General features: G+C 36.1%; 1 protein-coding gene across 1 annotated transcript in view; it reads right to left on the bottom strand.

Moving 5' to 3' along the window:
• DYNC1I1 (dynein cytoplasmic 1 intermediate chain 1) overlaps positions 1–13,059 on the bottom strand; it is a 215,334-nt gene that overhangs the window by 82,526 nt on the left and 119,749 nt on the right. Inside the window, exon 10 of the mRNA XM_083376361.1 lies at positions 8,162–8,287. Coding sequence (XP_083232487.1) covers positions 8,162–8,287 — 126 coding nt within the window. The remainder of the gene's footprint in view (positions 1–8,161; positions 8,288–13,059) is intronic.

Genomic DNA, 13,059 nt, shown 5'->3' on the forward strand with positions numbered 1-13,059 from the left:
AAGCACCTGTTCATCCTCTTGTCATTATAATCCTGTATTATATAATTCTCCAGAGAACTATTGCAACATCTGAAAAACTTTATAATTGTGGTCTTTTGTTGAATGACTCCTTTAAAATGGGGCCATGTCTACCTGGCCAAACAAATGTTGTATATTGGGAACAGATAAATAAAGCACATGGGAATGATCAATTGTTTTCCATCTTCTGTACAGGTGAAACTCGAAAAATTAGAATATCGTGCAAAAGTTCATTTATTTCAGTAACGCAACTTAAAAGGGGAAACTAATATATGAGATAGACTCATTACATGCAAAGCAAGATAGTTCAAGCCATGATTTGTCATAATTGTGATGATTATGGCGTACAGCTCATGAAAACCCCAAATCCACAATCTCAGAAAATTAGAATATTACATGCAATCAATAAAACAAGGAGTGTACATAGAACAATATCGGACCTCTGAAAAGTATAAGCATGCATATGTACTCAGTACTTGGTTTGGGCCCCTTTTGCAGCAATTACTGCCTCAATGCGGCGTGGCATGGAAGCTATCAGCCTGTGGCACTGCTGAGGTGTTATGGAAGACCAGGATGCTTCAATAGCGACCTTCAGCTCTTCTGCATTGTTCGGTCTCATGTCTCTCATCTTTTTCTTGGCAATGCCCCATAGATTCTCTATGGGGTTCAGGTCAGGCGGGTTTGCTGGCCAATCAAGCACAGTAATCCCATGGTCATTGAACCAGGTTTTGGTGCTTTTGGCAGTGTGGGCAGGTGCCAGGTCCTGCTGGAAAATGAAGTCAGCATCCCCATAAAGCTCGTCTGCGGAAGGAAGCATTAAGTGCTCCAAAATCTCCTGGTAGACGGCTGTGTTGACCCTGGACTTAATGAAGCACAGTGGACCAACACCAGCAGATGACATGGCTCCCCAAATCAACACAGACTGTGGAAACTCCACACTGGACTTCAAGCATCTTGCAGTGTGTGCCTCTCCATTCTTCCTCCAACTCTGGGTCCTTGGTTTCCAAATGGGATGCAAAGGTTGCTCTCATCAGAAAAGAGGACTTTGGACCACTGAGCAACAGACCAGATCCGTTTTTCTTTAGCCCAGGTAAGACGCTTCTGACATTGTTTGTTGTTCAGGAGCAGCTTGACAAGAGAAATACGACATTTGAAGCCCATGTCCAGGATCCGTCTGTGTGTGGTGGCTCTTGATGCACTGACTCCAGCCTCAGTCCACTCCTTGTGAAAGTCCCCAACACTTTTGAATGGCCTTTTCCTGACAATCCTCTCCAGGCTGCGGTCATCCCTGCTGCTTGTGCACCTTTTTCTTCCACACTTTTCCCTTCCACATAACTTTCTATTAATGTGCTTTGATACAGCACTTTGGGAACATCCAACTTCTTTTGCAATTACCTTTTGAGGCTTCCCTCCTTATGGAGGGTGTCAATGATGGTTTTCTGCACATCTGTCAGGTCAGCAGTCTTCCCCATGATTGTGATTTCTACTGAACCAGACTGAGAGACCATTTAAAGGCTCAGGAACCCTTTGCAGGTGTTATGGCTTAATTAGCTGATTAGAGTGGGACACTTTCAGCCTAGAATATTGCACCTTTTCACAATATTCTAATTTTCTGAGATTGTGGATTTGGGGTTTTCATGAGCTGTATGCCATAATCATCACAATTATGACAAATCACGGCTTGAACTATCTTACTTTGCATGTAATGAGTCTATCTCATATATTAGTTTCCCTTTTTAAGTTGCATTACTGAAATAAATGAACTTTTGCACAATATTCTAATTTTTCGAGTTTCACCTGTATGCTATCTCAGGCAAGATGATGACAATATCTCTTTGCCCCAGATCCTTCACAGTGGGGAAAGTTTATTTTCTCCTTCTTTCTTAATCTTTCTACTTTGTAAGAAGACTTCCAGGAAAAGAATAAGTGGGTATATTTCTTTCCCAGAAACATTACATGAAATGAAAAACAAAACTTTTGATACTGAATGTTTTGCTTATTCCACCCACAGGGAGAAGAGAAATCGTTCATAGGCTGGCAGCGGGCCCAGGTTAAAAATAGCCAGTTCATGCAAGGTCTCATAGCCATTCATTCACTGCAATATGGATTCTTAGATTTGGAATTAATATATCCCTTTAGTAAAGGCCAATGTGAAACATCTTTTATATGGCATTTTCAGTTTTTAAAAGGAAGATACTTTGCTTTGTTTTACATCACTCCAAGTCATGCTGAGGCTACCCCTGATAGTTCCAGTACCCAGAACAGACTTCAGCGCATGTTCTCTGCATGCTTTTGATTCTTCCAGTCACCTAACTGGAGATGCTGAACATGCATAATATGAGTGAAAATCCCTTTTTGCTCTTGGAACTGTTGAACAAAACTTTGTGAAACAACACTAAGCGCCTTGACAAGGCCAAGTATGCAGCAAATTCTCTTGCTAAAGCTCATTTCTTTTCCATGCTTGAATATAAGGAAGCTTTGGTCATATTATTGAAATATTGTGTGTAGAACAGTGCTTTGCTTTCCATTACTATCCCATCTCAAAAAGGCAGAGATTATTTTCCAGAAACTCTGGAGAAAACCTAGGTACTACCAACAACAAAAAAGACGGAGGCTTTGGAGTTTCATACTGCCCATCCCTGCTTAAAGTTACCAAAAAAGTTATTAACATTCAGAATTTTTAAAAAATGGCAACTTCAATTTTATTGAATATTGAATAAAATAAAATATAAATTTAACCACACTAAATTTTACAATGTAATAGAGACTTATTTTGAAGAACCCATAAAGAAGAAAGTGCTGGTTTTATGCTAAGCAAATTGCCTTTCAACACCTCCACTCCCTTAGAGAAGCAAATATATACTAGTATGGCAATAAGCATGTTTAGAAAGAAAATAAAATGAAACAAGGAGAAATTATGTTATTATTCTGGCCCACAGAATCTTATTCTTAATTAAAAAAAACCTCATCTTTTCTGGTTTCACTTTTATTTTCTCAGTACTGATCTCACATATTACAAGTATACTTTGATTTGCATAAACCAATAGAAAGAGGGTTGCATTCCGACCATTTTCAGTTAGAAATACCATCCTCCAGTATTAAAGTAAATTTATTTAGTATAAGCATACTAAAATAGGCTTTTATAGATTGGTATTTTTATCTCTGCTATTAAACAAACTCATGCAGAATAAATATCAGCTGTGCCTATTTAAGTTATACTTGTACTCACACCCGGTCAACTGAACTGCACTATATCTATAAACGTAAAAAGAAAACCACATAAAATGCTTCAAAATTGGTGTTTCTGAGTTTTTGAATAATTGCATTTTATTCTGCCAGGTTTGATTTATTTCCTAATTTTCTATCTGTTATCTAGTAGCAATTTTGTTTATATTATTGATTATTGCTTGTTTTATCATTATTAATGCTTATCAACAATATTTTATTGTAAAATAAAAAAAGAAAAGAAAAATATTTATAACCAAGATAAAAATGACTTTTTTGGATTATGTTTTGATTCACTATTGATCTAACAGTAAGTAAAATATTCAAAATTGCTTTAAAAAAACTAAAAGTATGAAATAAAATTATTCCTATGCTTCTTGTTATTGTTTATTTTGTTGAGATTTTTGTGAGATATTATTTTATTTTAATAATGCATTTTATATTTTATTTCTGAGAATGACTAAACTTACATTATTTTTTCAGTGAATGCAAATATATTAATGAAAACAATTGTATCTAATTATAAAATTTGACTCAGAAGGTACAAACTGAAGCAGTACAAGAAGCAAGATGGGAAAAAGCATATTATAAACTTTTCTCAAACATTGGTCTACACATTTCATCGTATAGTTGAGTAGAATTTCTACAGTTGAGCAGAATTTCTGGTGTCAGCAAACGCGTTTGTATATACTTTTGGCAATGATTTGGATGTGCCACTGTTTCTGGATTTTATTTTATTTTTTGTTTCTTAATCTATTTTATGGCCTTTAGTCTTCATAAAGAAATACTGATCAATTATAAAACTTCTTAATTTTTTGAGATCAAGGTTTACGTGGGTCTATGTAGTTTGTTGTTGTTAGTTGCGAAGTCGTGCCCGATCCATTGCGACCCCATGTACAAAGCTCCTCCAGGCCTTCCTGTCCTCTACCATCTTCTGGAGTCCATTTAGGCTAATGCCTACTGCTTCAGGGACTCCAACCAGCCACTTCATTCTCTGTCGTCCCCTTCTTTTCTTGCCCTCAACCTTTCCCAGCATTAGGCTCTTCTCCAGTGAGTCCTTCCTTCTCATTAGGTGGCCAAAGTATTTGAGTTTTAGCTTCAGGATCTGGCCTTCTAAAGAGCAGTCAGGGTTGATCTCCTCTAGGACTGACCGGTTTGATCACCTTGTAGTCCAAGAGACTCGCAGGAGTCTTCTCCAGCACCATAGTTCAAAGGCCTCAATTCGTTGGCGCTCAGCCTTTTTTATGGTCCAGCTTTCACTGCCATACATTGCAACTGGGAAGACCAAAGCATTGACTATACGCATTTCTGTTGACAGGGTGATGTCTCTGCTTTTTAGTGTGCTGTCTAGATTTGCCATGGCTTTCCTCCCCAGGAGCAAGCGTCTTTTAATTTCTTGGCTGCAGTCCCCATCTGTGGTGATCTTGGAGCCCAGGAAAATAAAATCTGTCACTACCTCCATTTCTTCCCCATCTATTTGCCAAGAATTGAGAGGGCCGGATGCCATGATCTTGGTTTTCTTAATGTTCAGTTTCAACCCAACTTTTGCACTCTCCTTCTTCACCCGCAACAAGAGGCTCTTTAGTTCCTCTTCACTTTCTGCCATTAGAGTGGTATGTAACTATGTAGTTAGGAGGACTTAAATCTCCATCCAGATATAATTTATTTTATTTATTACACTGATCAGTGATGCAGCCAATATACAAAGTATTAAACATGACCATTATAGCTACTCGAATCGTTCATTTGTGGCATGCACAAAAAATGTTATCACCTATTTCTTCCAAATTTGCTCATCATTTAAATTTTAATAAATAAGATGCCAATTAAATTTTCATATGATACATATATTAATAAGGCCAACGATGTTTTGAAATGAAAAAGTGGTGCATTAAAACAGTGAGTAGAAGAACTCTACACATATGTAGAAGAACTCATAATTTACTGTCCAAATTATTTTTGATATCATAGTTGAGAGTACTTTGTTAAATTTAACATACACTCTCATGGACATGTACTTGGTAAAACTTTTGCTCAGTTTAATAGGTTCAAGTTTTTAATGAATATTAGGGGTTTTTTGAACGAGGCAATTATGTTTGTTCAAATTAGATGTAATGAACATGTCTACATTTATTTAAGCATATGGAACAGCTACCACCAATTACTATTGTTTTTGCAAAGTGGATATGGTAAGTAAGAAAGACATTAAGAGTTGAGATGCAGGTTAGGGAACATTTCTTTTGCAGTTTTCCAGATACACAAATATGAGACTAAATAATGACATAGTTGGTTTTACCAAGTAACCAAAGCATGACATCATGATAATCTGTAACACAGCCGGCCTCACTTCCAAGTCCTGAGGTAAGATAAAATGTTTGAAAGTTTTTGTTTCTAAATATGTCAAGGAATTCAGTCTTTGAATATAGTTCTCCCATCAAATTAGGCCCTCCAGATCATGCATTCTAAGATTAGTCCATCAAAAAGAAAAATCATATCTATATCCACCTTTCTTCTCATTCTCTCCCACACTCTTACTTTTATATAAGTATGGCAAATCATATGTGTTTCTCATTATAAATGTACTAGGAAAAGCATTTAAGATAGTGAAGAGTGTTTTAAGGGGTGGAACAATATTTCCTAGCACTGTATATTTGTAGCTACTTCATGGTCTCATTCAGGTTGGTTGAAGTTTGAAACCCCACATAATTTTCCATCAGGAACAAAATGAAAAGGCTAACTCTCATCAAAGATCTCAAATGATTTCACTGATTAAAGTTTTAATCTCAGCAAGCTGTTCTTATTCAAACAAAACCTTGAATATATGAATATATGATCATTATATTGGCAAAGGCAAACAAATTCTGTAATGAAGATGTCAGAGATGTTCTGTAAATCTTCAAGAATTAAATTCTCTCAAAATGAATAATATCCCTGCAAACTATTCTAAGCAGAGAGGACAGTTTGAGGTTTCAGATCTGAATGATGGATATTCAAAGGATATCAAGCATCTAATTATCAACAGAAACAAAATTTGTAATGTCCTTATGGAAAAGCATATTATTAAAGACAATGATGATATTTGAAAGATGTACTTAAATTTGTCCTTCCTACTTCTGAAATATAATATTTTCATAATAAATTAGAGATAGAAATGTAGGGGGAAACTCTGAAGTACTTATCTCCATGATAAATATTTTGATCATGTGAAATATGAATCTCATACCTCATTAACCAAAACAGCATTAAGTTGTATTATTTTCAGTCCAAAATAAGTTTATTATTTCAGATTGAGGACAAACTAAAGACTTTCTGCTGGTTGCAGAAAGTGAGGAGATGGTAAAATTATAATTGATTAGAATTTTGAGATTGAAAACTGTCATTTAGCTAGTAAAAGGAGATATTGTGCCTAGAATCATGGCAGATCTCCTAATATCTCAATAACACTTAAAATTACGTTGCTCCTTCCTGTGCAACAAAATTAACTAATACACAATTAAGTCAGTAAAGGACCTTCTATATTTTATGAGTACAGATAGTCCTCGACGTATGACCACAATTGGGACCAGAATTTCAATTGCAAAGTAAGGTGAGTCATGCCCAATTTTAAGTGAGCCATGCCCAATTTTACAAATTTGCAATAAATGTTAAATGAATCACTCCAGTTAAGTGAATCACAGGGTTGTTAAATGAATCTGACTTCTGCAATTGACTTTGGTTTTTGGAGGCTGTCTGGGAATGTCATAAATGATGATTACATGATGCTGGGATGCTGCAACCATTGTAAATACATGCTGGTTGCCAAGCACCAATTTTTGATCACATCACTGTGAGAAAGTTGTGACATGTAAATGCAAGGTCCATTCATAAGTCACTTTTTCCAGTAACATCGTGACATTGTACAGTCACTAAATGAATGGGTGTAAATCAAGGACTATCTTTATTGCCCTTTGGAACCAGCTGCCAGTGGAGCTGAGGACTGCCCCCGACCTCCGTTCATTCCACCGGGGCCTGAAGACCTGGCTCTTCGAGCTCTCTGGCCCAGGCTGAGGATTAATCTTATTTTAACTGGGGTTTTATTTAGACAGGGACACATATAATTTCTTTTAAAATTTGTTTTTAACTTTTGTATTTTGGTTTTTTAATCACCCTGTAAACAGCCCTGAGTCCTTTGGGAAAGGGCGGTATATAAATGTAATACTACTACTACTACTACTACTACTACTACTACTAATAATAATAATAATAATAATAATAATAATAATAATAATAATAATAATAATAAATGTTCTTGTCTCAAGAAGATCTAAAAAAATACAGCTAGGAAAACACTTCTTTGGTTTTCCAGATATACTTCTTGATTTCTTGCCTCAATTTTTACACTAGGATATTAATAGTGATCTAAGAGACACCTGTCTGTGCTGGACTGGAAAATCAGACAATAATTGATAGAAAGTGCAATGGTGAACTCAATTCTACCCTGCCATTGGCAAAGCTAATATTTGCAAGTCTTCTCTGTGCTGATGCATTGTAAAGCTATATCATTCCAAACAAAGTGAAGCAGAGCACAAGCTGCTTTGAAATAGAAAACACAAGGGAATTTATGTGGGTGGGAAAGCATATGTTGCCAGCTGGAGGAGGAAGTGGTATACCACATTTACTTCATAAGTGTGAGGTTTTTATAAATAAATTCTCTTAGGGATTGTTTAAAATAGACAAAAAATGACACACAGTCTCCAATCAGCCTATGTTGTTGTTTTAGAAAACTGAATGCATTCTGAAAATATTAGCATACTTGCTAGTTCTTTTCTTTCTTTCTATATCTTCTATTTTTAACTTTAATCTGCCCAAGCTGTGGGCAGATTGGGCACAGTAATCTTCAGCCCATCCTTTATGAAATAATCATCATAAACTGTCTTACCTGGCAGTGAAAAACATATTCAGGAGTTGTTTTTTTGAATTTCATGTTCCAGACCAAAGCCACCCCATCAGGTTCATGTGGAGCATCTTCATTGTTGTTATACGAAGCAACCATCAACTCAGGATACTGTAAAGAAAGTAAAAGGCAATTAAATTTGGATACACTGTAATGGACAAAATGATGCATGCTGAGTAAAATCACATAAGCAGATAGGTCCATCCGAAAGTCTGGCAAAAGAAAGACAGACTGTCCTATAAAATAAAAAAAATTGCCTACGTAACCAGATCTGAAATTAGGTGGACTAATGATGAAAGGACAACTCATGCCATATTGCCTTCATCAGCCAATTCGCTCACCTGGTGGGAATTCCACATTCACATCTACTTGACATATGTGGCACTGCTGATGATTGGTGAATGGTTAAACTTAAGTACATGTGTATACTAGAGCTTTGCAAAGTATTCAGAAGGAAGTAAATACCTTTTCCTCAAAGCACAAAGTAGACTAATTTTCTTATAGGGTCGACTGGGTACTTTATGGGCTTTCCCAATGCATGCTTATGCCCAGCTGCTCTACCTCAGTGGAGCTTACAACAAATGTGAAGTCTCTGCAAATGGAAGTATGTGGCCTGGCTGCCTTCAAAAAAAATATCTTTTAATACAACCAAGCCAAACAGCTACTTTAATGCCTCAGGGAAGGTGCATTTTGTGAAGTGCACACAGCCATTATATGTCTGCGTGTGTATGTTTATCCTACCTGGTGCAAAAATAAAAAATAAAGAAAAATCATGGTTTATACTTGAAATTATTGAAACACACAATTACTGAAACTGGAACCCAACAAGTTTAGCTTCTGTGTTACAGAGCATCCAGCTATGTGTCCTTGAGAAGTCTGCATGAAAGAACCAACATCCATTCTCACTTCCTAGTAGCTGATACTAAGAGTATGCTGCCTGTGATACAGGAAACAATACAGAATCATCAAGAATAATAGCCATAGAATGATAGCTTGATCCTCTATCTAGCTTTTTTTTAAAAAAAACTATTTAAATTAATGGTTATCACCACATTGGAGTACAACATCTACATTTGCCCTTAAATTTTAGGCTGTGCTTGCTATCTATTCTTGACAAAATATTAATAGAGACTGTTGGAATTATACTATTATGAGTTATACTAACCATTGTAAGCCATACTAAGCCACTAAATACAAGATGTGCAGCAAATAAATTTCATAAATAAATAAATAATGATTTGTAATTTTATAAAGGAATTGCCAGCTTTTCTCCAAAAGACTTGTGCCTTTGACAGAAGCACAATAAAACAAACTTTGTATGTGAAGATTCAGTCACTGATCCATTTCCCTTTACTTGTTTAATGTTTGCTTGTCTTCCACCTTATTAATCATAGGAATCATATTGCTTTATTTTTATCTGTAGTTATCAAATATATTTTTAATTGTTTCTTGTTTTCACAATAATCATAACTATCACTACACATTTCACTTGGTTATATTACCCAGAACATACCCAGAACATATATTATAAGCAGTAATATATTATACCATAAAGATAGAATAGTGATATATCCTCTATTTGCAGTACAATTCTGCATCTACATCTATATCTGGGTTGGTCTATGAATATATATGATTTAGCTCAGATATTGGAGAGCCTTCGGCAAAGCTTCATTTGATAACTCTCAGCAGCAGAATAAAATGGTCACTTCAAGAATAAAATTTTGGGCATATTAAAAAAATGATTTTTTCCATTGTGCAATTGGTTGTTGATCTTATGTTTTCTGCAGAGTCATTTCAATATTTTATATGTCAAGCATTATAATTGGTTGAGTGGCTTTGGATTCGAACCCTGAATTGGGGAGGAAACGCACTGTTCATTGCTCAAAGCAAAATAGTTCAAAAGGGCCTCATTAGATGGGCCTTGCAATCTAAAATTAATAGTGTATCAATAATCAGAGGCAGTTTGGAATGAAACGACATCAAGGAAATCAATGAAAGTCAAAAGACAGGTTTTTCCCTGAAGTGACTATTTGGTCAGGCTTTACATATGAAGATATTTTTGATATTTCTACATTTATTTCTGATGATCAGTAACATGAGTGCTTATTGACATTATCTAATCTTGGTTAACAGAAGATTCCACTGTGTGACTTTCATTGAGCCACTCAAGCATTGTAAGCATTACAATGTATGAGGCCATATAACTATCCTCAAATTGGCACTTTTTAATTATGGTAGGATTACAGTTCCCAGTCAGCATAACTATAATATTCTGAAAGTTGCGACACCTTTCTCAAACTACTAGAAAAGGAAAGACTGGAACACATCAGAATTTATTCTGAGTACGTCTGCCTCTATAACTATAAATTTGAAGCATGAAACCTAGGGATCAGAAATGGCGGCAGTGAGAGTAGCTAAGGTGAAAATCTAAGAGAGATAAGAGCTGGAAGAAAAGAAGGTGAAACAAGGCCACCCAGAAAAAAGAAACAGGAGACAAAATACCCTGTATACTTGCCTGCCTGAGGGAATGAACAATTATATTTTGGCAGTTGCCTTCCAAGTTGGGCTTATCTTGCTGTTGTGGGAATACTATAAATGCTGCTTGTTAAAAAAAACTATCAGATAAGAATTCCATGTAATTTCCCCCCCCCCCCCACTTGAATAGTCCAAGATACGTTTTTCCTCAGGGTTGCTTCCTATTTCTGTGAAATCCACATAGGCCTATCGGCCACCCACGTACTTAGACATATCTGTTGCAAAATGGATTTAATTAAAACACATGAATGCAAAAACCACTGTGGCAATAAAGATGAAGTTACATGCTATAAATAAAAATGAACTTCAATATCTGCATTACTTTTCTCAAGCTAGATGCAGGTTTGCATTTCCTAGACCCAAAATAACTGATTCAAAATATACTAAGACTGTTGTCTTAATATAGAGAGTTGACATGTCATATGATTTGTTTCTCTGTGTTAGCATCACAACAATCCAAAAAGACCTGTTATTTGCACAACTTATAAGAAAGCAACTTATAACGCAACTGATATTTTTGAGGAATGTCACCGGGACATTGAATCAACAGTCAGTTGCGTTGAGTGTTCTTATGAACAATATAATCTCAGAAGAAAATGAAGAAAAGAAAAAGATTTGGAACAATAACATGACATGATTGTGGAGAACAAAGTAAACAGATATCTGTCATTGGATATTCAAAAATAATCAAATGAGACTTTAAAAAAATAAGAAGGAAATAAAAATGCCAATTCGAGATAGTAATTGGAAGAATTTCTTCCTTCTGGATTTACAGAAGAGGTTTGTTAAAGTTTTGAAGACACTTTTTTTTTAATCCCATTTATATCCCGCCCTTCTCCGAAGACTCAGGGCGGCTTGATATATAAGCATATTAACCATTTGAACGAATTAAAGGCCAAGATAGTTTTGTGTTAAAGAAAGGAACCCAGTTGGCTTGTTTAATCAGAATTAACATGGAATATGTTGTTATTTTGGATGGTTCTTTCTGGACTAGCTAACATCTGGCTTAGAAAATACATTACGTATTGGGTTTGCTTACAGTTAAGAGTAGAGATTTGGAAAGATGAATTTTATATTTGTTAACTGGTTTGTTGGATTACCACACTTGGATTAGGAAAGATATTGCTTATTGGATTTCTCAATATTTTAAAATTGAATTATGATATGAAGAATTTTATATCTGCTAATTAGATGTGAAGAGCTAATGAAACTATTTATATTTGTCATGATGAAGGTGGGAAGTCATTTTCTTAGGGATTTTTTTTGCTCTTTCTCTTTTTGTTTTCTTTCACTTTTTATTTTTTTCTTTCTATTTTTCTTTTTAGTTGTGTTATCTTTTACTATTGTAATTAAACTTTGAATAAACTTGTTATAAAACACATAAAGTGCAAATTTTAATTCCCAGTAGAGGATTTGAATGCCATAAAATAACCCCATACTACCTATATTTGATATGTCCCAATAGGACAAAATTTGTCATGGGATGCTTCACTGCAGTCAATGTAACCCAGGGGAGTCAAACTCAATTTCATTGAGGGCCGCATCAGCATTGCGGTTGCCCTCAGGGGGCCGGGTGGGTGTGGCCTGGGTGGGTGTGGCCTACTGGGTGGGTGTGGCCTACTGGGTGGGCGTGGCCTACTGGGTGGGTGTGGCTAGAGTGCATATGGCCTACTGGGTGGGCGTGGCCAGCTCTACCTCGTTTGCATCAAGGGCGCCTATGGGGGCCTGGGCAGGAGTGGGACAGATCTGAGGGTCTCTGGCAGAAGGAGGGTCTCTGGGCCAGGGCCAAGGCAGTGGGGGCCGTTCCCTCACTGTTTCTAGGATGGCTTCGTGGGCCGCGTGAAACCACTTCGTGGGCCGGATCCGGCCCCCGGGCCTTGTGTTTGACATGTCTGATGTAACCAAATATTTCAGTGAAAAGTGACTCTCGCAAACTTCTTTCATTGCTTCCTGTCTATCCCATTAAGGATACTGAGATGTTCTGCATGTAAAACATATATTCAACAGTTAAGTTTTACATCCTTTTTCAAGGCAAGATGCCTTCTTACAAATGACCATCTTAATATGGTTGTAGCTGCATGAACTTGTGTGACTTGGGTAGCATTTAAATCTTATTTTCTTTGAATATCCAGTATCACAAGTTTTTCTCAACAGCAGCTTACCACATAATATTATAACCTTAGTGCCTGTTCCTCAAAAACGTAAATTGAAGCACATGGAATTACTAGCATTATAGTGTGCTTATTTATTTTATTATCTTTTAGACAGTCTTACTCCTAGTGTGTTTTAAGAGCAACTGCCAAGTTTAACACCTAGTTTAAGTTACATATAGGTTCCAACACCCA

The sequence above is a fragment of the Vipera ursinii genome, assembly GCF_947247035.1.
Source record: "Vipera ursinii genome assembly, chromosome: Z".
NCBI classification, from domain to species: Eukaryota; Metazoa; Chordata; class Lepidosauria; order Squamata; family Viperidae; genus Vipera; species Vipera ursinii.